Source organism: Pseudophryne corroboree, chromosome 5 (genome assembly GCF_028390025.1).
Source record: "Pseudophryne corroboree isolate aPseCor3 chromosome 5, aPseCor3.hap2, whole genome shotgun sequence".
NCBI classification, from domain to species: domain Eukaryota; kingdom Metazoa; phylum Chordata; class Amphibia; order Anura; family Myobatrachidae; genus Pseudophryne; species Pseudophryne corroboree.
Genome location: NC_086448.1, coordinates 734681804 through 734707877, shown reverse-complemented (window position 1 = coordinate 734707877; position 26074 = coordinate 734681804). Strand labels below are relative to the sequence as shown.

Sequence of the window (26074 nt, the reverse complement as noted above, 5' to 3'; positions counted from 1 at the left end):
ATTTTCAATCAGGGACTCTGACCAAGCTACCCCAGCACTGCACATCCAGGCTGTCGCTATAGCTGGTCGTAGTATAACACCTGTATGTGTGTATATACTTTTTTGGATATTTTCCATCCTCCTATCTGCTGGATCTTTAAGTGCGGCCGTCTCAGGAGAGGGTAACGCCACTTGTTTTGATAAGCGTGTGAGCGCCTTGTCCACCCTAGGAGGTGTTTCCCAGCGCGCCCTAACCTCTGGCGGGAAAGGGTATAAAGCCAATAACTTCTTTGAAATTAGCATTTTTTTATCGGGGGCAACCCACGCTTCATCACACACCTCATTTAATTCATCTGATTCAGGAAAAACTATAGGTAGTTTTTTCACACCCCACATGATACCCTGTTTTGTGGTACCTGTAGTATCAGCAATATGTAACGCCTCCTTCATTGCCAAAATCATATAACGTGTGGCCCTACTAGAAAATACGGTTGATTCGTCACCGTCGCCACTGGAATCAGTGCCTGTGTCTGGGTCTGTGTCGACCGACTGAGGCAAAGGGCATTTTACAGCCCCTGACGGTGTTTGAGGCGCCTGGACAGGCACTAATTGATTGTCCGGCCGTCTCATGTCGTCAAACGACTGCTTTAGCGTGTTGACACTATCCCGTAATTCCATAAATAAAGGCATCCATTCTGGTGTCGACTCCCTAGGAGGTGACATCCCCATATTTGGCAATTGCTCCGCCTCCACACCAATATCGTCCTCATACATGTCGACACACACGTACCGACACACAGCAGACACACAGGGAATGCTCTTAACGAAGACAGGACCCCACTAGCCCTTTGGGGAGACAGAGGGAGAGTTTGCCAGCACACACCAAAAGCGCTATATATGACAGGGATAGCCTTATAATAAGTGCTCCCTGTATAGCTGCTTTAATAATATAGTTTTGCCACAATTTTGCCCCCCCTCTCTTGTTTTACCCTGTTTCTGTAGTGCAGTGCAGGGGAGAGCCTGGGAGCCTTCCTGACCAGCGGAGCTGTGTGAGGAAAATGGCGCTGTGTGCTGAGGAGATAGGCCCCGCCCCTTTTTCGGCGGGCTCGTCTCCCGCTCTTTAGTGGATTCTGGCAGGGGTTAAATATCTCCATATAGCCCCCGGAGGCTATATGTGAGGTATTTTTAGCCAAAAAAGGTTTTCATTTGCCTCCCAGGGCGCCCCCCTCCCAGCGCCCTGCACCCTCAGTGACTGCCGTGTGAAGTGTGCTGAGAGGAAAATGGCGCACAGCTGCAGTGCTGTGCGCTACCTTAAGAAGACTGAGGAGTCTTCTGCCGCCGATTCTGGACCTCTTCTCGTTTCAGCATCTGCAAGGGGGCCGGCGGCGAGGCTCCGGTGACCATCCAGGCTGTACCTGTGATCGTCCCTCTGGAGCTAATGTCCAGTAGCCAAGAAGCCAATCCATCCTGCACGCAGGTGAGTTCACTTCTTCTTCCCTAAGTCCCTCGTTGCAGTGATCCTGTTGCCAGCAGGACTCACTGTAAAATAAAAAACCTAAGCTAAACTTTTCTAAGCAGCTCTTTAGGAGAGCCACCTAGATTGCACCCTTCTCGGCCGGGCACAAAAATCTAACTGAGGCTTGGAGGAGGGTCATAGGGGGAGGAGCCAGTGCACACCACCTGATCGTAAAGCTTTACTTTTTGTGCCCTGTCTCCTGCGGAGCCGCTATTCCCCATGGTCCTTTCAGGAACCCCAGCATCCACTAGGACGATAGAGAAATAGAATTATCGGTAAGTAAATTCTTATTTTCTCTGACGTCCTAGTGGATGCTGGGGACTCCGAAAGGACCATGGGGATTATACCAAAGCTCCCAAACGGGCGGGAGAGTGCGGATGACTCTGCAGCACCGAATGAGAGAACTCCAGGTCCTCCTCAGCCAGGGTATCAAATTTGTAGAATTTAGCAAACGTGTTTGCCCCTGACCAAGTAGCTGCTCGGCAAAGTTGTAAAGCCGAGACCCCTCGGGCAGCCGCCCAAGATGAGCCCACTTTCCGTGTGGAATGGGCTTTTACAGATTTTGGCTGTGGCAGGCCTGCCACAGAATGTGCAAGCTGAATTGTACTACAAATCCAACGAGCAATCGTCTGCTTAGAAGCAGGAGCACCCAGCTTGTTGGGTGCATACAGGATAAACAGCGAGTCAGATTTTCTGACTCCAGCCGTCCTGGAAACATATATTTTCAGGGCCCTGACTACGTCCAGCAACTTGGAATCCTCCAAGTCCCTAGTAGCCGCAGGCACCACAATAGGCTGGTTTAAGTGAAATACTGAAACCACCTTAGGGAGAAATTGAGGACGAGTCCTCAATTCTGCCCTATCCGTATGAAAAATTAGGTAAGGGCTTTTATAGGATAAAGCCGCCAATTCTGATACACGCCTGGCTGAAGCCAGGGCTAACAGCATTACCACTTTCCATGTGAGATATTTTAAGTCCACAGTGGTGAGTGGTTCAAACCAATGTGATTTTAGGAATCCCAAAACTACATTGAGATCCCAAGGTGCCACTGGAGGCACAAAAGGAGGCTGTATATGCAGTACCCCCTTGACAAACGTCTGAACTTCAGGAACTGAAGCTAGTTCTTTTTGGAAGAATATTGACAGGGCCGAAATTTGAACCTTAATGGACCCTAATTTTAGGCCCATAGACAGTCCTGTTTGCAGGAAATGCAGGAATCGACCCAGTTGAAATTCCTCTGTAGGGGCCTTCCTGGCCTCACACCACGCAACATATTTACGCCAAATACGGTGATAATGTTGCACAGTTACATCCTTCCTGGCTTTGATCAGGGTAGGGATGACTTCATCCGGAATGCCTTTTTCCTTCAGGATCCGGCGTTCAACCGCCATGCCGTCAAACGCAGCCGCGGTAAGTCTTGGAACAGACATGGTCCCTGCTGGAGCAGGTCCTTTCTTAGAGGTAGAGGCCACGGGTCTTCCGTGAGCATCTCTTGAAGTTCCGGGTACCAAGTCCTTCTTGGCCAATCCGGAGCCACAAGTATAGTCTTTACTCCTCTCCTTCTTATGATTCTCAGTACCTTGGGTATGAGAGGCAGAGGAGGGAACACATACACTGACTGGTACACCCACGGTGTTACCAGAGCGTCCACAGCTATTGCCTGAGGGTCCCTTGACCTGGCGCAATATCTGTCCAGTTTTTTGTTGAGGCGGGACGCCATCATGTCCACCTTTGGTTTTTCCCAACGGTTCACAATCATGTGGAAGACTTCTGGGTGAAGTCCCCACTCCCCCGGGTGGAGATCGTGTCTGCTGAGGAAGTCTGCTTCCCAGTTGTCCACTCCCGGAATGAACACTGCTGACAGTGCTATCACATGATTTTCCGCCCAGCGAAGAATCCTTGCAACTTCCGTCATTGCCCTCCTGCTTCTTGTGCCGCCCTGTCTGTTTACGTGGGCGACTGCCGTGATGTTGTCCGACTGGATCAACACCGGCTGACCCTGAAGCAGAGGCCTTGCCTGACTTAGGGCATTGTAAATGGCCCTTAGTTCCAGGATATTTATGTGAAGTGACGTTTCCATGCTTGACCACAAGCCCTGGAAATTTCTTCCCTGTGTGACTGCTCCCCAGCCTCCCAGGCTGGCATCTGTGGTCACCAGGACCAAATCCTGAATGCCGAATCTGCGGCCCTCTAGGAGATGAGCACTCTGTAACCACCACAGGAGAGACACCCTTGTCCTTGGAGACAGGGTATCCGCTGATGCATTTGAAGATGCGATCCGGACCATTTGTCCAGCAGATCCCACTGAAAAGTTCTTGCGTGGAATCTGCCGAATGGAATCGCTTCGTAAGAAGCCACCATCTTTCCCAGGACCCTTGTGCATTGATGCACTGACACTTGGCCTGGTCTTAGGAGGTTCCTGACTAGGTCGGATAACTCCCTGGCTTTCTCCTCCGGGAGAAACACCTTTTTCTGTACTGTGTCCAGAATCATCCCTAGGAACAGCAGACGGGTCGTCGGAATCAGCTGCGATTTTGGAATATTTAGAATCCATCCGTGCTGTCGTAGTACTACTTGAGATAGTGCTACTCCGACCTCTAACTGTTCTCTGGACCTTGCCCTTATCAGGAGATCGTCCAAGTAAGGGATAATTAAGACGCCTTTTCTTCGAAGAAGAATCATAATTTCGGCCATTACCTTGGTAAAGACCCGGGGTGCCGTGGACAATCCAAACGGCAGCGTCTGAAACTGATAGTGACAGTTCTGTACCACAAACCTGAGGTACCCTTGGTGAGAAGGGCAAATTGGGACATGGAGGTAAGCATCCTTGATGTCCAGAGACACCATATAGTCCCCTTCTTCCAGGTTCGCTATCACTGCTCTGAGTGACTCCATCTTGAACTTGAACCTTTTTATGTAAGTGTTCAAGGATTTCAGATTTAAAATAGGTCTCACCGAGCCGTCCGGCTTCGGTACCACAAACAGCGTGGAATAATACCCCTTTCCCTGTTGTAGGAGGGGTACCTTGATTATCACCTGCTGGGAATACAGCTTGTGAATGGCTTCCAATACCGCCTCCCTGTCGGGGGGAGACGTTGGTAAAGCAGACTTCAGGAACCGGCGAGGGGGAGACGTCTCGAATTCCAATTTGTACCCCTGAGATACTACCTGCAGGATCCAGGGGTCCACTTGCGAGTGAGCCCACTGCGCGCTGAAATTCTTGAGACGGGCCCCCACCGTGCCTGAGTCCGCTTGTAAGGCCCCAGCGTCATGCTGAGGACTTGGCAGAAGCGGGGGAGGGCTTCTGTTCGTGGGAAGAGGCTGTCTGCTGCAGTCTTTTTCCCCTTCCTCTGCCCCGGGGCAGATATGAGTGGCCTTTTGCCCGCTTGCCCTTATGGGGACGAAAGGACTGAGCCTGAAAAGACGGTGTCTTTTTCTGCTGAGAGGTGACCTGGGGTAAAAAGGTGGATTTCCCAGCCGTTGCCGTGGCCACCAGGTCCGATAGACCGACCCCAAATAACTCCTCCCCTTTATACGGCAATACTTCCATATGCCGTTTGGAATCCGCATCACCTGACCACTGTCGCGTCCATAACCCTCTTCTGGCAGAAATGGATATCGCACTTACTCTTGATGCCAGAGTGCAAATATCCCTCTGTGCATCTCGCATATATAGAAATGCATCCTTTAAATGCTCTATAGTCAATAATATATTGTCCCTGTCCAGGGTATCAATATTTTCAGTCAGGGAATCCGACCAAGCCACCCCAGCACTGCACATCCAGGCTGAGGCGATTGCTGGTCGCAGTATAATACCAGTATGTGTGTATATACTTTTTAGGATATTTTCCAGCTTCCTATCAGCTGGTTCCTTGAGGGCGGCCGTATCAGGAGACGGTAACGCCACTTGTTTTGATAAGCGTGTGAGCGCCTTATCTACCCTAGGGGGTGTTTCCCAACGCGCCCTAACCTCTGGCGGGGAAGGGTATAATGCCAATAATTTTTTAGAAATTAGCAGTTTTTTATCGGGGGAAACCCACGCTTCATCACACCTCATTTAATTCATCTGATTCAGGAAAAACTACGGGTAGTTTTTTCACACCCCACATAATACCCTTTTTTGTGGTACTTGTAGTATCAGAAATGTTCAAAACCTCCTTCATTGCCGTGATCATGTAACGTGTGGCCCTACTGGAAAATACGTTTGTTTCCTCACCGTCGACACTGGAGTCAGTGTCCGTGTCTGTGTCGACCACCTGAGGTAACGGGCGCTTTAGAGCCCCTGACGGTGTTTGAGACGCCTGTACAGGTATTAACTGATTTGCCGGCTGTCTCATGTCGTCAACAGTCTTTTGTAAAGTGCTGACACTATCACGTAATTCTTTCCATAAGACCATCCAGTCAGGTGTCGACTCCCTAGGGGGTGACATCACTAACACAGGCAATTGCTCCGCCTTCACACCATTTTCCTCCTCATACATGTTGACACAACGTACCGACACACAGCACACACACAGGGAATGCTCTGATAGAGGACAGGACCCCACTAGCCCTTTGCGGAGACAGAGGGAGAGTTTGCCAGCACACACCAGAGCGCTATATATATATATATATATATATATTATATATATATATATATATATATATATATATATATATATATATATATATATATATATATATATATATATATATAGGGATAACCTTATATAAGTGTTTTTCCCTGATATAGCTGCTGTATATATTTATCTGCCAAATTAGTGCCCCCCCTCTCTTGTTGTACCCTGTTTCTGTAGTGCAGGACTGCAGGGGAGAGTCAGGGAGCCTTCCTCCAACGGAGCTGTGAGGAAAAAATGGCGCCAGTGTGCTGAGGAGATAGGCTCCGCCCCCTTCTCGGCGGCCTTTCTCCCGCTTTTTTAAGGAAAAATTGGCAGGGGTTAAATGCATCCATATAGCCCAGGAGCTATATGTGATGTATTTTTTGCCAAATAAGGTGTTTTTATTGCGTCTCAGGGCGCCCCCCCCCCAGCGCCCTGCACCCTCAGTGACCGGAGTGTGAAGTGTGCTGAGAGCAATGGCGCACAGCTGCGGTGCTGTGCGCTACCTTATTGAAGACAGGACGTCTTCTGCCGCCGATTTTCCGGACCTCTTCAGTCTTCTGGCTCTGTAAGGGGGCCGGCGGCGCGGCTCTGGGACCCATCCATGGCTGGGCCTGTGATCGTCCCTCTGGAGCTAATGTCCAGTAGCCTAAGAAGCCCAATCCACTCTGCACGCAGGTGAGTTCACTTCTTCTCCCCTTAGTCCCTCGGTGCAGTGAGCCTGTTGCCAGCAGGTCTCACTGAAAATAAAAAACCTACTTTAAACTTTTACACTAAGCAGCTCAGGAGAGCCCCTTAGTATGCACCCTTCTCGTTCGGGCACAAAAATCTAACTGAGGCTTGGAGGAGGGTCATAGGGGGAGGAGCCAGTGCACACCAGGTAGTCCTAAAGCTTTTACTTTTGTGCCCAGTCTCCTGCGGAGCCGCTATTCCCCATGGTCCTTTCGGAGTCCCCAGCATCCACTAGGACGTCAGAGAAAAAAAATATTTTACTCACTGGTAAATCTATTTAACGTAGTCCGTAGTGGATGCTGGGAACTCCGTAAGGACCATGGGGAATAGACGGGCTCCGCAGGAGACTGGGCACTCTAAAAGAAAGATTAGGTACTATCTGGTGTGCACTGGCTCCTCCCTCTATGCCCCTCCTCCAGACCTCAGTTAGGATACTGTGCCCGGAAGAGCTGACACAATAAGGAAGGATTTTGAATCCCGGGTAAGACTCATACCAGCCACACAAATCACACCGTATAACTCGTGATACTATACCCAGTTAACAGTATGAAATATAACTGAGCCTCTCAACAGATGGCTCAACAATAACCCTTTAGTTAGGCAATAACTATATACAAGTATTGCAGACAATCCGCACTTGGGATGGGCGCCCAGCATCCACTGCGGACTACGAGAAATAGATTTACCGGTGAGTAAAATCTTATTTTCTCTGACGTCCGAGTGGATGCTGGGGACTCCGTAAGGACCATGGGGATTATACCAAAGCTCCCAAACGGGCGGGAGAGTGCGGATGACTCTGCAGCACCGAATGAGAGAACTCAAGGTCCTCCTCAGCCAGGGTATCAAATTTGTAAAATTTAGCAAACGTGTTTGCCCCTGACCAAGTTGCAGCTCGGCAAAGTTGTAAAGCCGAGACCCCTCGGGCAGCCGCCCAAGATGAGCCCACTTTCCTTGTGGAATGAGCTTTTACTGATTTAGGATGCGGCAATCCAGCCGCAGAATGCGCCAGCTGAATTGTGCTACAAATCCAGCGAGCAATAGTCTGCTTAGAAGCAGGAGCACCTAGTTTGTAGGGTGCATACAGGAGAAAAAGCGAGTCAGTTTTCCTGACTCCAGCCGTCCTGGAAACATAAATTTTCAAGGCCCTGACTACGTCCAGTAACTTGGAATCTTCCAAGTCCCTAGTAGCCGCAGGCACTACAATAGGTTGGTTCAAGTGAAAAGCTGATACCACCTTAGCGAGAAACTGGGGACGAGTCCTCAATTCTGCCCTATCCATATGGAAAATCAGATAAGGGCTTTTACATGACAAAGCCGCCAATTCTGACACACGCCTGGCCGAAGCCAAGGCCAATAACATGACCACTTTCCACGTGAGATATTTCAAATCCACAGTTTTAAGTGGCTCAAACCAATGTGATTTCAGGAAACTCAACACCACGTTGAGATCCCAAGGTGCCACAGGAGGCACAAAAGGGGGCTGAACATGTATCACTCCCGTTACAAATGTCTGAACTTCAGGCAGTGAAGCCAGTTCTTTCTGGAAGAAAATCGACAGAGCCGAAATCTGGACCTTAATGGAACCCAATTTTATGCCCATAGTCACTCCCGACTGTAGGAAGTGCAGAAAACGACCCAGCTGAAATTCTTCAGTTGGGGCCTTCCTGGCCTCACACCACGCAACATATTTACGCCAAATACGGTGATAATGGTTTGCGGTTACTTCTTTCCTAGCTTTTATCAGCGTAGGAATGACTTCCTCCGGAATGCCCTTTTCCTTTAGGATCCGGAATTCAACCGCCATGCCGTCAAACGCAGCCGCGGTAAGTCTTGGAACAGACAGGGCCCCTGCTGTAGCAGATCCTGTCTGAGCGGTAGAGGCCATGGGTCCTCTGATATCATTTCTTGAAGTTCTGGGTACCAAGCTCTTCTTGGCCAATCCGGAACCACGAGTATCGTTCTTACTCCTCGCCTTCTTATTATTCTCAGTACCTTTGGTATGAGAGGCAGAGGAGGGAACACATAAACCGACTGGTACACCCACGGTGTCACTAGAGCGTCCACATCTATCGCCTAAGGGTCCCTTGACCTGGCGCAATATCTCTTTAGCTTTTTGTTGAGGCGGGACGCCATCATGTCCACCTGTGGCCTTTCCCAACGGTTTACCAACAGTTGGAAGACTTCTGGATGAAGTCCCCACTCTCCCGGGTGTAGGACGCTTCTGCTGAGGAAGTCTGCTTCCCAGTTGTCCACTCCCGGAATGAACACTGCTGACAGTGCTAAGACGTGATTTTCCGCCCATCGGAGAATCCTTGTGGCTTCTGCCATCGCCATCCTGCTTCTTGTGCCGCCCTGTCGGTTTACATGGGCGACTGCCGTGATGTTGTCTGATTGGATCAGTACCGGCTGGTTTTGAAGCAGGGGCCTTGCCTGACTTAGGGCATTGTAAATGGCCCTCAGTTCCAGAATATTTATGTGTAGGGACGACTCCTGACTTGACCAAAGTCCTTGGAAATTTCTTCCCTGTGTGACTGCCCCCCAGCCTCGAAGGCTGGCATCCGTGGTCACCAGGACCCAGTCCTGTATGCCGAATCTGCGGCCCTCTAGAAGAAGAGCACTCTGCAGCCACCACAGCAGAGACACCCTGGTCCTTGGAGACAGGGTTATCAGCCGATGCATCTGAAGATGCGATCCCGACCACTTGTCCAAAAGGTCCCACTGAAAGGTTCTTGCATGGAACCTGCCGAATGGAATTGCTTCGTATGAAGCTACCATTTTTCCGAGGATTCGTGTGCAGTGATGCACCGATACCTGTTTTGGTTTCAGGAGGTCTCTGACTAGACAGGACAGCTCCTTGGCTTTCTCCTGCGGGAGAAACACTTTTTTCTGTTCTGTGTCCAGAACCATCCCCAGGAACAGTAGGCGTGTGGAAGGAACCAGCTGTGGAATGTTTAGAATCCATCCGTGCTGTTGTAGCACTTCCCGAGATAGTGCTATTCCGACCAACAACTGCTCCTTGGACCTCGCCCTTATAAGGAGAACGTCCAAGTACGGGATAATTAAAACTCCCTTTTTTCGAAGGAGTATCATCATTTCTGCCATTACCTTGGTAAACACCCTTGGTGCCATGGACAGTCCAAACGGCAGTGTCTGGAATTGGTAATGGCAATCCTGTACCACAAATCTGAGGTACTCCTGGTGAGGATGGTAAATGGGGACATGCAGGTAAGCATCATTGATGTCCAGGGATACCATGTAATCCCCCTCGTCCAGGCTTGCAATAACCGCCCTGAGCGATTCCATCTTGAACTTGAATTTTTTTATGTATGTGTTCAAGGATTTCAAATTTAAAATGGGTCTCACCGAACCGTCCGGTTTCGGTACCACAAACAGTGTGGAATAGTCACCCCCTCCTTGTTGAAGTAGGGGCACCTTGACCATCACCTGCTGGGAATACAGCTTGTGAATTGCCTCTAGCACAGCCTCCCTGCCCGAGGGAGTTGTCGGCAAGGCAGATTTGAGGAAAACGGCGGGGGGGAGACATCTCGAATTTCAGCTTGTACCCCTGAGATACTACTTGAAGGATCCAGGGATCCTGTGAGCGAGCCCACTGATCGCTGATATTTTTGAGGCGGCCCCCCACCGTACTTGGCTACGCCTGTGGAGCCCCTGCGTCATGCGGTGGGCTCAGAGGAAGCGGGGGAAGAATTTGATTCTGGGAACTGGCTGACTGGAGCAGCTTTTTCCTTCTTCCCTCGTCTCTGTGCAGAAAGGAAGCGCCTTTGACCCGCTTGCTTTTCTGAAGCCGAAAGGACTGTACCTGATAATACAGTGCTTTCTTAGGCTGTGAGGAAACCTGAGGTAAAAAATGTTTTTTTTTTGTTTTTTTTCCAGCTGTTGCTGTGGATACGAGGTCCCAGAGACCATCCCCAAACAATTCCTCACCCTTATAAGGCAGATCTATGTGCCTTTTAAAGTCAGCATCACCTGTCCAGTGTCGGGTCTCTAATACCCTCCTGACAGAATGGACATTACATTAATTCTGGATGCCAGCCGATAAAATATCCCTCTGTGCATCCTTCATATATAAGACGACGTCTTTAATATGCTCTTATGTTAGCAAACTAGTATCCCTGTATGACAGGGTCACAGACCACGCTGCAGCCAATATCTGCAGGTCTCAGTCTAGTACCTGAGCGTGTAAATACAGACTTCAGGATAGCCTCCTGCTTTTTATCAACAGGTACCTTCAAAGTGGCCTTATCCTAAGACGGCAGTGCCACCTTTTTTGACAAACGTGTGAGCGCCTTATCCACCCTAGGGGATATCTCCCAGCGTAACTTATCCTCTGGCGGGAAAGGGTACGCCAACAGTAACTTTTTAGAAATTACCAGTTTCTTATCGGGGGAACCCACGCTTTTTCACACACTTCATTCACTCATCTGATGGGGGAACAAAACACTGCCTGCTTTTTCTCCCCAAACATAAAACCCCTTTTTTAGTGGTACTTGGGTTAATGTCAGAAATGTGTAACACATTTTTTATTGCCGGGATCAAATCACGGATGTTCCTAGTGGATTGTGTATATGTCTCAACCTCTTCGACACTGGAGTCAGACTCCATGTCGACATCTGTGTCTGCCATCTGAGGGAGCGGGCGTTTTTGAGCCCCTGATGGCCTTTGAGACGCCTGGGCAGGCGCGGGCTGAAAGGCCGGCTGTCCCATAGCTGTTACGTCATCCAGCCTTTTATGTAAGGAGTTGACACTGTCGGTTAATACCTTCCACCTATCCATCCACTCTGGTGTCGGCCCCACAGGGGCGACATCACATTTATCGGCATCTGCTCAGTCACCACATAAGCCTCCTCATCAAAACATGTCGACACAGCCGTACCGACACACTGCACACACACAGGGAATGCTCTGACTGCGGACAGGACCCCACAAAGCCCTTTGGGGAGACAGAGAGAGAGTATGCCAGCACACACCAGAGCGCTATATAATGTGGGGATTAACACTATAACAGTGAATTTTCCCCAATAGCTGCTTGTATATACAATATTGCGCCTAAATTTAGTGCCCCCCCTCTCTTTTTAACCCTTTGAGCCTGAAAACTACAGGGGAGAGCCTGGGGAGCTGTCTTCCAGCTGCACTGTGAAGAGAAAATGGCGCCAGTGTGCTGAGGGAGATAGCTCCGCCCCTTTTTCGCAGACTTTTCTCCCGCTTTTTTATGGATTCTGGCAGGGGTATTTATCACAAATATAGCCTCTGGGACTATATATTGTGATTATTTTGCCAGCCAAGGTGTTTATATTGCCCTCAGGGCGCCCCCCCCAGCGCCCTGTACCCATCAGTGACCGGAGTGTGAGGTGTACATGAGGAGCAATGGCGCACAGCTGCAGTGCTGTGCGCTACCTTGGTGAAGACTGAAGTCTTCTGCCGCCGATTTTCCGGACCATCTTCATGCTTCTGGCTCTGTAAGGGGGACGGCGGCGCGGCTCCGGGAACGAACACCAAGGACGGGTCCTGCGGTCGATCCCTCTGGAGCTAATGGTGTCCAGTAGCCTAAGAAGCCCAAGCTAGCTGCAAGCAGGTAGGTTCGCTTCTTCTCCCCTTAGTCCCTCGTTGCAGTGAGCCTGTTGCCAGCAGGTCTCACTGTAAAATAAAAAAACTAAAATATACTTTCTTTCTAGGAGCTCAGGAGAGCCCCTAGTGTGCATCCAGCTCGGCCGGGCACAGAAATCTAACTGAGGTCTGGAGGAGGGGCATAGAGGGAGGAGCCAGTGCACACCAGATAGTACCTAATCTTTCTTTCTCTGACGTCCTAGTGGATGCTGGGGACTCCGTAAGGACCATGGGGAATAGACGGCTCCGCAGGAGACTGGGCACATCTAAAGAAAGATTTAGGTCTATCTGGTGTGCACTGGCTCCTCCCCCTATGACCCTCCTCCAGTTAGATTTCTGTGCCCGGCTGAGCTGGATGCACACTAGGGGCTCTCCTGAGCTCCTAGGAAGAAAGTGTTTGTTAGGTTTTTTATTTTCAGTGAGACCTGCTGGCAACAGGCTCACTGCATCGAGGGACTAAGGGGAGAAGAAGCGAACCTACCTAAGTGGTGGTACCTTGGGCTTCTTAGGCTACTGGACACCATTAGCTCCAGAGGGATCGAACACAGGACCCGACCTCGTCGTCCGTTCCCGGAGCCGCGCCGCCGTCCCCCTTACAGAGCCAGAAGCAAGAAGGTGGTCCGGAAAATCGGCGGCTGAAGACTTCTGTCTTCTCCAAGGTAGCGCACAGCACTGCAGCTGTGCGCCATTGCTCCTCATGCACACCACACACTTCGGTCACTGATGGGTGCAGGGCGCTGGGGGGGGGGCGCCCTGAGCAGCAATACTGACACCTTGGCTGGCAAACTGGCACCATATAGAGCCCCAGAGGCTATATAGGTGCTTTTTAACCCCTGCCAGAATCCATAAAAATGCGGGAGAAAGTCCACGAAAAAGGGGCGGAGCTATCTCCTTCAGCACACTGGCGCCATTTTTCCCTCACAGCTCCGTTGGAGGGAAGCTCCCTGGCTCTCCCCTGCAGTCAATAAAGGGTTAAAAAGAGAGGGGGGGGCACAATTTAGGCGCAGTATACAATATATATAGGCAGCTATAAGGGAAAACACTCTTATATGTGATATCCCTGTGATATATAGCGCCCTGGTGTGTGCTGGCATACTCTCCCTCTGTCTCCCCAAAGGGCTTTGTGGGGTCCTGTCCTCTGTCAGAGCATTCCCTGTGTGTGTGCTGTGTGTCGGTACGGCTGTGTCGACATGTATGAGGAGGATAATGATGAGGAGGCGAAGCGAATGCCTGTAAATGTGATGTCACCCCCTGCGGGATCGACACCGGTGTGGTTGGACTTATGGAAGGATTACGTAAAAGTGTCAACTCCTTACACAAAAGGTCAACGACACAGAACAGCCGGCTACTCAGCTTGTGCCTGTTCCAGCGTCTCAAATGTCATGGGGGGCTCTAAAAACGCCCGCTACCTCAGATGGCAGAAACAGATGTCGACACGGATACCGACTCCAGTGTCGACGACGATGAGACTAGTGTACCCTCCAAATAGGTCCACCCGTTACATGATTGAGGCAATGAAAAATGTATTACACATTTATGATAATACCCCAGGTACCACATAAAAGGGTATTATGTTTGGTGAGAGAAAACTACCAGTAGTTTTTCCTGCATCTGAGAAACTAAAATGATGTGTGTGAGGAAGCGTGGTCTTCCCCCGGTAAGAAATTGATAATTTCTAAACGGTAATTGGCAGCGTACCCTTTCCCGCCAGAGGATAGGTCACGTTGGGAAACACCCCATAGGGTAGATACAGCGCTTACACGCTTATCAGAAAAGGTGGCACTACCGTCTCCGGATACGGCCGCCCTGAAGGAACCTGCTGATAAAAAGCAGGGGGTAACCCTAAAAGATATAGTCACACACTCGGGCATTATATTGCGACCAGCCATTGCTTCGGCATGGATGTGCAGTGCTCCCGCTGCGTGGTCAGATTCCCTGTCGGAAAATTACTATGGATAGGGACAATATTTTGCTGACAATAGAGCATATAAAAGACGTGGTCTTACACATGCGTGATGCACAGAGGGATATTTGCCGGCTGGCATCAAAAATAAGCGCTAGGTCCATTGCCGCCAGACGGAGGTTATGGACTCGGCAATGGTCAGGCGATGCCGACTCGAATCGGCACATGGAAGTTTTGCCCTATAAGGGGGTAAAACTGTTTGGGGATGGTCTTTCAGACCTCGTTTCCACAGCTACTGCTGGGAAATCAACTTTTTTGCCACAGGCTACCCCACAACAAAAGAAAGCACCGTATCATCAAGTACAGTCCTTTCGGCCCCAGAAAAGCAAGAGTGCTAGAGGCTCATCCTTTCTGCCGAGAGGCAAAGGTAGAGGAAAAAGCTGCAGCACACAGCTAGTTCCCAAGAGCAGAAGTCCTCCCTGCGTCCGGTAAGTCCACAGCATGACGCTGGGGCTGCTCAGGCGGACCCGGGTACGGTGGGGGCCCGTCTCAGAAATTTCAGCGCCCAGTGTGCTCTCTCACATGGATCCCTGGGTCCTTCAAGTAGTATCTCAGGGGTACAGGCTGGAGTTCGAGACGTTCTTCCCCCCGCCGTTTCCTAAAATCTGCCTTACCGGCACCTCCCTCTGCCAGGGAGGCGGTGTTGGTGGCTATTCAACACTATAATCACAACAAGTGATTGTCAAGGTGCCCCTCCTTCAGCAAGGAAGGGGTTACTATTCCACAATGGTTGTGGTACCGAAACAGAACGGTTCGGTGAGACCCATCTTAAAATTAAAATACTTGAACTTTTAGATCAGAAGATTCAAGTTCAAGATGGAATCGCTCAGGGCGGTTATTACGAGCCTGGACGAGGGGGATTACAGGGTCTCCCTGGACATCAAGGATGCGTACCTGCATGTCCTCATTTACCCTCCTCACCAGGAGTACCTCAGATGTGTGGTACAGGACTGTCACTATCAGTTACAGACGCTGCCGTTGGAGTTGTCCACGGCACCGAAGGTCTTTACCAAGGTAATGGCCGAAATGATGATACTCCTTCGCAAGAAGGAAGTTTTTATTATCCCGTACTTGGACGATCTCCTGATAAAGGCAAGGTCCAAAGAACAGTTGGTAGTGGGGGTAGCACTCTCTCGGGAAGTGCTACAACAGCACGACTGGATTATCAATATTCCAAAGTCACAGCTGGTCCCGACGACACGTCTTCTGTTCCTGGGAATTATTCTGGACACAGACCAGAAAAGAGTGTTTCTTCCAGTGGAAGCACACGAGTCCTGGAAAAAATGGTAGCTTCGTACGAAGCATAATTCCATTCGGAAGGTTCCACGTAAGGACGTTCCAGTGGGACCTGTGGGACAAATGGTCCGGGTCCCATCTACAGATACAACAGCGGATAACCCTGTCGGCAAGAAACAGGTTGTCGCTGCTGTGGTGGCTGCAGAGGGCTCATCTACTAGAGGGCCGCAGATTCGGAATACAGGACTGGGTCCTGGTGACCACGGAGGCCAGCCTTCGGGGCTGGGGTGCAGTCACACAGGGAAGAAATTTCCAAGGAGATTTCGCTTCACATAAATATTCTGGAGCTAAGGGCCATTTACAATGCCCTATGCCAAGCAAGGCCCCTGCTTCAGAACCAGCCGGTACTGATCCAATTAGACAATATCACGGCGGTCGCCCATGTAAACAGACAGGGCGGCACAAGAAGCAGGATGGTGATGGCAGAAGCCACAAGGATTCTCCGATGGGCGACCTACACCCGGGAGAATGGGGACTTCTTCCAGAAGTTTTCCAAATGCGGGTAAACCGTTGGGAATGACCACGGGTGGACATGATGGCGTCCCGCCTCAACAAAAAGTTGAAAAGATATTGCGCCAGGTCAAGGGACCCTCAGGCGATCGCTGTGGACGCTCTAGTGACACCGTGGGTGTACCAGTCGGTTTAAGTGTTTCCTCATCTACCTCTCATACCCAAGGTACTGAGAATAATAAGAATGCGAGGAGTGAAAACCATACTCGTGGTTCCGGATTTGCCAAGAAGAGCTTGGTACCCGGAAGTTCAAGAGATGCTGGCAGAGGACCCTTGGCCTCTGCCGCTCAGACAAGACCTGCTGCAGCAGGGACCCTGTCTGTTCCAAGACTTACCGCGGCTGCGTTTGACGGATTGGCGGTTGAACACCGGATCCTAAAGGAAAAGGGTATTCCGGAGGAAGTCATCCCTACCCTGATCAAAGCCAGGATGTCACCGCAAGACATTATTACCGCATTTGGTGGAAATATGTTGCTTGGTGTGAGGCCACGAAGGCCCCGAGGGAGGAATTTCAACTGGGTCGATTCCTACACTTCCTGCAAGCAGGGGTGACGTTGGGCCTCAAATTGGGGTCCATCAAGGTCCAGATTTCGGCTCTGTCGATTTTCTTCCAGAAAGAACTGGCTTCACTGCCTGAAGTTCAGACTTTTGTCAAAGGAGTTCTGCATATTCAGCCTCCTTTTGTGCCCCCAGTGGCACCTTGGGATCTCAATGTGGTTTTGGCATTCCTGAAATCACATTGGTTCGAACCACTTAAGACTGTGGAATTGAAATATCTCACGTGGAAAGTGGTCGTACTGTTGGCCCTGGCTTCGGCCAGGCGGGTTTCAGAATTGGCGGCTTTGTCTTGAAAAAGCCCTTATCTGATTTTCCAGATGGATAGGGCAGAATTGAGGACTCGTCCTCAGTTTCTCCCGAAGGTGGTCTCAGCTTTTCACTTGAACCAACCTATTGTGGTGCCTGCGGCTACTAGGGACTTGGAGGATTCCAAGTTGCTGAAAGTAGTCAGGGCCCTGAAAATTTATGTTTCCAGGACGGCTGGAGTCAGAAAAACTGACTCGCTGTTTATCCTGTATGCACCCAACAAGCTGGGTGCTCCTGCTTCTAAGCAGTCTATTGCACGCTGGATTTGTAGCACTATTCAGCTGGCGCATTCTGCGGTAGGATTACCGCAGCCTAAATCAATAAAAGACCATTCCACAAGGAAGGTGGGCTCATCTTGGGCGGCTGCCCGAGGGGTCTCGGCTTTACAACTTTGCCGAGCAGCTACTTGGTCAGGGGCAAACACGTTTGCTAAATTCTACAAATTTGATTCCCTGGCTGAGGAGGACCTGGAGTTCTCTCATTCGGTGCTGCAGAGTCATCCGCACTCTCCCGCCCGTTTGGGAGCTTTGGTATAATCCCCATGGTCCTTACGGAGTCCCCAGCATCCACTAGGACGTCAGAGAAAATAAGATTTTACTCACCGGTAAATCTATTTCTCGTAGTCCGTAGTGGATGCTGGGCGCCCATCCCAAGTGCGGATTGTCTGCAATACCTGTACATAGTTATTGTTACAAAAATCGGGTTTTGTTGTGAGCCATCTCTTCAGAGGCTCCATTTTGTTATCATGCTGTTAACCGGGGTTCCTATCACGTGTTACATGGTGTGATTGGTGTGGCTGGTATGAGTCTTACCCGGGTTTCAAAAATCCTTCCTTATTGTGTCAGCTCTTCCGGGCACAGTTCCTAACTGAGGCTTGGAGGAGGGTCATAGGGGGAGGAGCCAGTGCACACCAGATAGACCTAAATCTTTCTTTAGATGTGCCCAGTATCCTGCGGAGCCGTCTATTCCCCATGGTCCTTACAGAGTCCCCAGCATCCACTAGGACGTCAGAGAAAAGTGAATGCTGAAAACAGAGGAACAATTGTAAATCACAAATCTAAGGGCTTTAACAGAGGGACATGAGACTGTGCTTCTGCAGGAACTGGACAAAGAGAATGGTCTGCCCTAACAGGAAGAACAGGTCAGGAGAAAGAGACCACACACAAATCAGATCTAAGACGTACAAAGCTTTATAAATAAACTACAAGAACAGAGCAATCCCGCAGTACAGTAAGCAGGACTAACTCATACAGAAATCTAAGTCCACCTTATTTCCAGTTTCTGCTGTGATCTCTGCTGCAGTTTCCTTTAGAACATCCAGTTTTCTGAAAGAATAGAAAACTATGATAAATGGATGAAATGGTTTTGCTCCAGGTTAGTGGTCTGGAGGAGATTTATTGTATACGGGAGGAAAAAAATTAAATATATTTGGTATTATGCATTCTAGTGATAATGATAAGACTTATAGGGGTAGATTCAAATGTTTGAAAAGTCAGTTGGTTGTCTGTTTTTTCCTGTCTATTAGATAGGAAAAAACAGACTACCAACTGACTTTTCAAACATTTGAATCTCCCCCTTAAAATTATTAATGACCACCACTCAGACCACCATGTGTTTTTATATATTTTACAGAAATCAAAAAGTAACACCTGCTATCTACAGAGAGCGTATCATTATCCACAGAGGGTGTATTCCCAATGACATACTGTATCCCAAATGATTGCTAGAGTGACAACATCACACTTACTGCATCATTTACAGTTAATTCAGACATCTATGCCACGGGTTTGCTTTTATATCAATTTAATTCTATATCATAAACAATTATGCCATGCATTAAAACCCAGAGTTGAAATGATCTGACCCTAGTAAATCACTTGAATATAACTGCAAAATACTTGCAAAAAAACAGTAATACTACCACTACACTGCTGTGATTATTATAGACCATGGAACCAATCTACCACCAATGCCCCTATTGCCCATAGTGACAATTGGACTGTCCTATAAACAGCAAGTACTATATATCTGTAACGATGAAAATCGCCTTCATAGCCAGGTCGAAAAACATAGGAAATAAGCGAATGGACACCTTTTGGAAGAAGAAGTTGTATGACCAGGGCCACCCGGGACCTATTAAGTCCCAAAGCTGGTTGTTGATAGGTGTGCGGACCACTTTAGATGCTGCACTAACCGTCGAAGAGGGCATGGTCATACTGTATTTGGGGGAGTGGCTGTGCCTCCTTAGCAGTGTGAGTACCCAGAAAGGCCTACCACCCCCCCCCCCCCCCATTCCTACTTAGAGTCCATATGTGAGACTTACAAACAGTTGAGGAGCTTGATACATTTCCAGTGCACTGTACTAGCAAATTCCTATAGAAGGGACAAAATATAAGTCCAGATAGATGGGATGTCCTTAGAAAACCAGATTACTGCACTCCTTGCCCAAACCCGGCAGTCCCAATCTTTGCCCTCAAAAGTCCGCTCAATACTATTCTCTCTCGTTGTACAACCAGAATATACCTTAGATCAAGAGATAGACTACCATGAATAGTTACAGTGGCTAGAAAGCTTGTTACCTGCTGGATATAACACATTCGGCTCCCAACCTGGACAGGGCTGTTGTCATGCCTTTGCCCAGGCCAGTGCCACCTCCAGTGATAAAGGCCACCTTTCCTTTGAATGTATCAGGAGGCAGCATTGCAGTCTGAAATGATGGGAAAAACTTTGCTTGAGGGGCTTCTTTGTTCTCACTTGACAACGCCGGTGTTCCATGGCTGAATACCTAGCAGGAGAAAAACAATAAACAATTACTACAGGGATCATGCAATGTTCCGACGGACAAAAAGAGACTCAAAAACTCCTTTGCCAAGAAGTGATAAGATGGTCTGAGAATTCATCCAAACAAGACCCTACGTGCCAAGTGTTTCATTTTCATTCTGCGAGAATTCTGAAGCTTTGTTTTTTTTATTTTAATTACTGTCATCCAGTTGTATTTTTGCCATTTTAAAATGATTTGTTGGCTGAGATCTTAAACTGAAACCATCTAATTGAAAAACATAATGAGCTAGAAAGCAGTATATTCTGGGTTACAACAATAAGGACGGAAAGCCATCAGACTTGTTAAAGTCTACTTTTCCACTTGGATGCTGAAGTTTACGGGTCAAATTTCCAGATTTGTTTTTATTCTAATTGCAAATGCAAACAAGGTTTTAAATGTAAGCATCAAGTTTATTTGCACAACGTCCTAAACAAAAATAATTTAATTTATATGTATGAGGATGAGACAGAGAGTGAATGAGAGATATAGACCATAAAAGTCCTTACATGAAAAATGTGTAAGCGTTATGTGCATCTAAGACGATGTCAATTATAATGAAAGACGTTAAATAAAAAAACGCTTATGTCAAATCAGCAAACCACTATCGTTCCACAAACTAATATATTCTAAACCAGTGCTATCCGACTTCTGAAAAGGTGGTCTGTAGAGAACGCTTTACGCATAGGAGGCTGGGAGTAAGTCTGGTTGAGCAATTGAGGAAGGTTAGCTCTAAACAAAAATGGGAATCAGTGTACGAGAAGCCTTGAAAGTGGCAATTACAGGTGAGATGCAGGACTGAGGAGAGGTTGAGCTAGGGAGTATCTCGTAAGGAGGTCGGCTATATTGGGGGGGGTGGGGGGTGGGAGAGTGTTTGCTGGTGAGTGCATTGTAGGGGAGAGTGTACAGATTGAATAGAATTCTGGTGGTAATGGGGCAGTGTAGGGTTTTGCAGTGAATGAAGAGCCATGTTAAAGGCTTCACCATTGCGTTGGGGACGGAATTGACCTGCGGGAAGGAGGATGAGAGGATAGCCATCTAGTAGAATCCTACGGTAGAACTGAAAATGGGAGAATGGGCCAGGGTTTTGTTTACATCTGGTTACAGCCTATTATAGCCACTTTGTGTAGGAGAAGGTGACAGGACAGTACTGGTACTAGTAAGGAGTGAAGTTGAGAGTGAAGTGAATGTGGACAACAAGGCATCAGACATGAGGAACATGGTAAACAAAGAAGAAAACAATGGGGAAGAGTAAAGGTGCATACACACGGAGCGATATAACTGAGCGATTTTGACTATATAGTCAAAATCGCTCAGAAAGTTAGTGCAGATCGCTCCGTGTGTACACAGCCAGCGATAGCGATGCGCGTCCCCGCTAGGTCGCTATCGCTGGGAAAAATAGTCAGTGCAGGCAAGTCAATTTTGGCTATGTCGCTGCAAAAGTTAGTCAAAATCGCTAACACTTTAAGAGGCCAGCGATTTTTCCCAGCGATAGCGATGTGCGGGCGGCGGCGGGTTGTGGCGGCGGTGCGGGCGGCGGCGGGTTGCGGTGGCGGTGTGGGCGACGGCGGGTTGCGGCGGCGGTGTGGGCGACGGTGGGTTGCGGTGGCGGTGTGGGCGGCGGCGGTGCGGGCGGCGGCGGGTTGCGGCAGCGGTGCGGGCGGGGGAAATTTACCTTTCTATTGCAGAGTTTGGCAGCGGAGCGGTACCAGTTTCAAAAATGGCGCCTCAGCGTCATTTTTGAAATTCAAGATGGCCGCCGCGAGCCAATCACGGCTCGCCGCGTCATCGCCCCGCCCCCTCCCGCTGACTTATATAAGTCAGCGCGAGGCAGCGGCTGTCAGTCCGACGGCGGAGGAGGAGCGGAGAAGAGCTCCTGAAGACGCCGTGGAAGTCCTGGATGGGCGGCGGCTATGCAAAAGAGCTTAGCAGCCGCCGCCCACCAGGTGAAGATGCTGGAAGTCCTGGGAAGGCGGCGGCCATGCAAAAGAGCTTAAAGGCCGCCGCCTCCCAGGTGAAGACGTCGTGGAAGTCCTGGATGGGCGGCGGCTATGCAAAAGAGCTTAACAGCCGCCGCCCACCAGGTGAAGACGCCGGAGCAAGACCCCAGAAGCCCTGGGGAGGTGGCGCCCCCCCAGGTGAAGACGCCGGAAGCCCTGGGAAGGCGGCGGCCATGCAAAAGAGCTTAAAGGCCGCCGCCCCCAGGTGAAGACCCAGTTTAATAAAGGATTTTTAAAAGAATGTGTTGTTTTTTTTTTATATTTTCTTTACAGGTGGACTACAGGTGCCAGCGGGCCCTTTATGTCCGGGCATGCTGGCACTTGTGGTTCTCCAAGTGCCAACATGCTGGGGCAGGCTTGCTGGGACCTGTAGGCCTCCTGTAAAGAACAATATTACTATTGAAAGGCTATCAGCCTCCCATCCACCGGGCCACGGATGGGGGGGACAGCCTCGGGCTTCACCCTTGGGTGGCTGGAGGGGGGGACTCCTTGATTTAAGGGGTCCTCACTCCTCCAGTGTACCCCGGCCAGGGGTGACTAGTTGGGGGGGGTAATGGCACGGCCGCAGGGACCAATATAAAAGTGTCCCCCGGCTGTGGCATTATCTCCCTGGCTAGTGGAGCCCGGTGCTGGTTTGGAAAATACGGGGGACCTCTATGTCTTTTGTCCCCCGTATTTTTTAAACCAGGACCGGACGCAGAGCCCGGTGCTGGTTGTCTAAATATGGGGGAACCCTACTCATTTTTTCCTCTGTATTTTAACAACCAGGACTGGCTCAAAGAGCCCGAGGCTGGTTTTACATAGGAGGGGGGACCCCACGCAAATTTTTTTTTTAACTTTCAGCTATTTAAATACCAGCCACCCTGTAAAATCGCCCTATATATGACACTCATCCCCTTATTTAAATGAGATAGTCAAAATCTCCCATAGCCAAAATCTCTTGCATAGTTAGACAAAATCTCTGGTAAAGTTAGTCAAAATCTCCTACTGCCAGTTCAAGGGAAAAGTTAGTCAAAATCTCTCATAGCCAAAATCTCTCCGTGTGTATAGTTACAAGGGAAATACTCCTAATCTACTTTGTTTTTTATATTAAATATGAGCTAGAATTGGGACATCTGGGTGGAGATGGTACAAAGGCAGTTGGATAAGCTGGTCAACAGATAAGGAGAGAGGTTAGGGGCAGAAAGGTAGATTCACCACTCTGAATCCGGCGCCGGAACACTGACTGCTGACATCCCAAAGTTAAGTATCGCAGTGACGGTTAGGGTTAGGCACTACAGGTTGGGGGGGGGGGGGGGGGGTAAGTCCTATGCCGCCACCCCCCCCCCTTTCCCCCCATCATGAAACTTACCCCTGGCAGGTCAGGGGAGGTGGCAGGGGAGGGGTAAAAAAATAATAATTTAACCCCATTCTCTGTCGGCATTCTAATTGTCATGTGACCACTGGCATCCTGACCACCAATATAAATGCATCACACCCGAGGAAAGTGCTGCAAAGACTAAGGGAATGTAGGGTGTCAAGGAAGAGAAATTGATCAACACAGTCAAAAGGGGCAGAAGATGTCAAACGAATATGATCAGGCAGAAATGAACTTTCCACTTCGCAGGAAGCAGATCATCGCTCATGTTAGTGCGCTGGAATCGCACAAAGATGTTTCACTTACAAACCGTATAGTCTTATAGTCTGACCTATGGACTGGCTGGCAGTCAGTAACAGGTTATGAGAATTATTCTCTTTCATTAGAAGTGCTGTGGCTTCTGGCTTGAAAATGAAAAATGCATAACATTTTTTACACCCTCAATAAAAGGACATAAAATGTCACGGTAAGTGCTAGAAGTACTCACACACGGAGGTACAGCTTTCATACCGCAACAAGAACACATGTGGAGTTTGTCATCTAAAGTGCTTCAATTAAAAAGGTCATCTGTCTAATATGTATCTAAGGACAGCTGGTTTAAACCAAATCAGCTGCTTAATTAAATATATGGGCATACTCTAGATTTCTGCAAAATTAGACTGCAATGAAGGATTTTTGAAGTCATAAGAAAGAACATGGTAAAATAATAGTTTTATGGAACAATGAATACTTTTATATTTTGTCAATTATAAAATCTGAGCGGATGCTATACAAAAGCAGCACAAGAAACGGGACTTCACTAACAACGCACACACTGCCAAAGGTGCTGTCCTGGATTACAGGGAGCACAATTTTCCCTTTTCTAGTTATCCATTTGTGGCAAATACATCTTTTTTTTTTTTTTTTTAAAGATTTTCAGATGCATTCTGCCTGTTCTAGCTGAGATAATCTGCTATTAGGGCAGCACAGGCGGTGTAATAGTTAGCACTACGGTCTTGGGTTTGATTCCCACTAGGGCCCTAACCACGGGCGTATTAACTGAGGAGGAGGCCTCCGTTTGTCCTACTCCGTCGGGGCTCACACTTCTGCAGCCAGCGCCCATCAGCGCAATAGAGTCTGAGCACTAGAAGGCCACAGACTCTATTGCACATGTGAAAATCTCCGGGGAAATGTACGCTGCGCCATTTACTAGAAATTTGTTGAGAAATGCTGCGCCGGCAGAGAACTCCAGCGAGGTGAGTATTTAAAAAATGGGTGCATGGCGTGCAGTGTGGGCCCCCTGAACCCAAGGGGGCCTATGTGCACCGCACCCATTACAGATACGCCACTGACCCCAACTAGTATATTATCCCATGCTTGCGTGGCTTTCCATCCGCACTCCAAACACATACTAACAGGTTACCAGGCTCCAAACCCAAAAAAATAGGATTTTAATTACCTACTGGTAAATCCTTTTCTCGTAGTCCGTAGAGGATTCTGGGGTTCATTTAGCACCATGGGGTATAGACGGGTCCACTAGGAGCCATGGGCACTTTAAGAATTTGATCGTGTGGGCTGGCTGCTCCCTCTATGCCCCTCCTACCAGACTCAGTCTAGGAAACTGTGCCCGAGGAAACGAACATACTTTGAGAGAAGGATAGATAAGGATAGTGGTGAGATTCCGAACCAGAACACACAACAAGAGGAAAGCCAAGCCAACCAAACTTAAAACAGGAACAGCAACGGTTGAACCAACATTACTTAACCAAGTAAAAGCGCAGGAAAAACGGAGCGCTGGGCGGGCGCCCAGTATCCTTTACGGACTATGAGAAAAGGATTTACCGGTAGGTAATTGAAATCCTATTTTCTCTTACGTCCTACAGGATACTGGGGTCCATTTAGTACCATGGGGATGTACAATAGCTCCCGAACTGGGTGGGAGAGTGCAGAGGTTCCTGCAGAACTGATTGACCAAACTGAAGGTCCTCAGAGGCCAAAGTATCGAACTTGTAGAACTTAGCAAACGTGTTTGAACCTGACCAAGTAGCTGCTCGGCAGAGCTGTAAAGCGGAGACACCCTGGGCAGCCGCCCAGGAAGAACCCACGGACCTAGTAGAGTGGGCCTGTACAGATATTGGACATGGCAAACCTGCCGTGGAATAAGCATGTTAGATCATAAGTCTGATCCAGCGTGCAATGGTCTGCTTTGAAGCAGGACATCCAATCTTATTGGGTTCGTAAAGAACAAACAGTGAGTCCGCCTTTCTGTGACGAGCTGTTCTTTTCACATACACCTTCAAAGCCCTCACAACATCCAAAGACTTTGAAGTAGCAGAGGTGTCTGTGACAACCGACCCCACAATAGGTTGGTTGATGTGAAATGCAGACACCACTTTAGGAAGAAATTGCTGACGAGTTCTGAGTTCAGCTCTGTCGTCATGGAAAATTAAACAGGGAATTTTGTAAGACAAAGCCCCCAGCTTCGACACACGTCTTGCTGAAGCAAAGGCCAACAGTGTGACGGTCTTCCACGCAAGATATTTTACGTCCATCTCCTGTAACGGTTCAAACGAGTCCGATTGGAGGAACTGCAGCACCACATTGAGATCCCAAGGTGCCGTGGGAGGCACAAAGGGAGGTTTGATGTGCAGAACACCTTTCAAGAAAGTCTGGACCTCAGGGAGAGAAGCCAATTGTTTCTGAAAGAAAATGGACAAGGCCGAAATCTGGACTTTTATGGAGCCCAGATGCAGGCTTACATCCACGCCTGCCTGCAGAAAAAGCAGGAAACGTCCCAGATGAAATTCCACCGCAGAATAATTTTTGCTCTCACACAA

At 49.0% G+C, this 26074-nt stretch overlaps 1 protein-coding gene across 1 annotated transcript in view; it reads right to left on the bottom strand.

Annotated features, from left to right (window-relative positions):
- DECR1 (2,4-dienoyl-CoA reductase 1) overlaps nt 1-26074 on the bottom strand; it is a 226635-nt gene that overhangs the window by 137515 nt on the left and 63046 nt on the right. The window contains exons 2-3 of the mRNA XM_063924076.1: nt 19663-19868; nt 18351-18408 (exon numbers count right to left, since the gene is read on the bottom strand). Coding sequence (XP_063780146.1) covers nt 18351-18408; nt 19663-19868 — 264 coding nt within the window. The remainder of the gene's footprint in view (nt 1-18350; nt 18409-19662; nt 19869-26074) is intronic.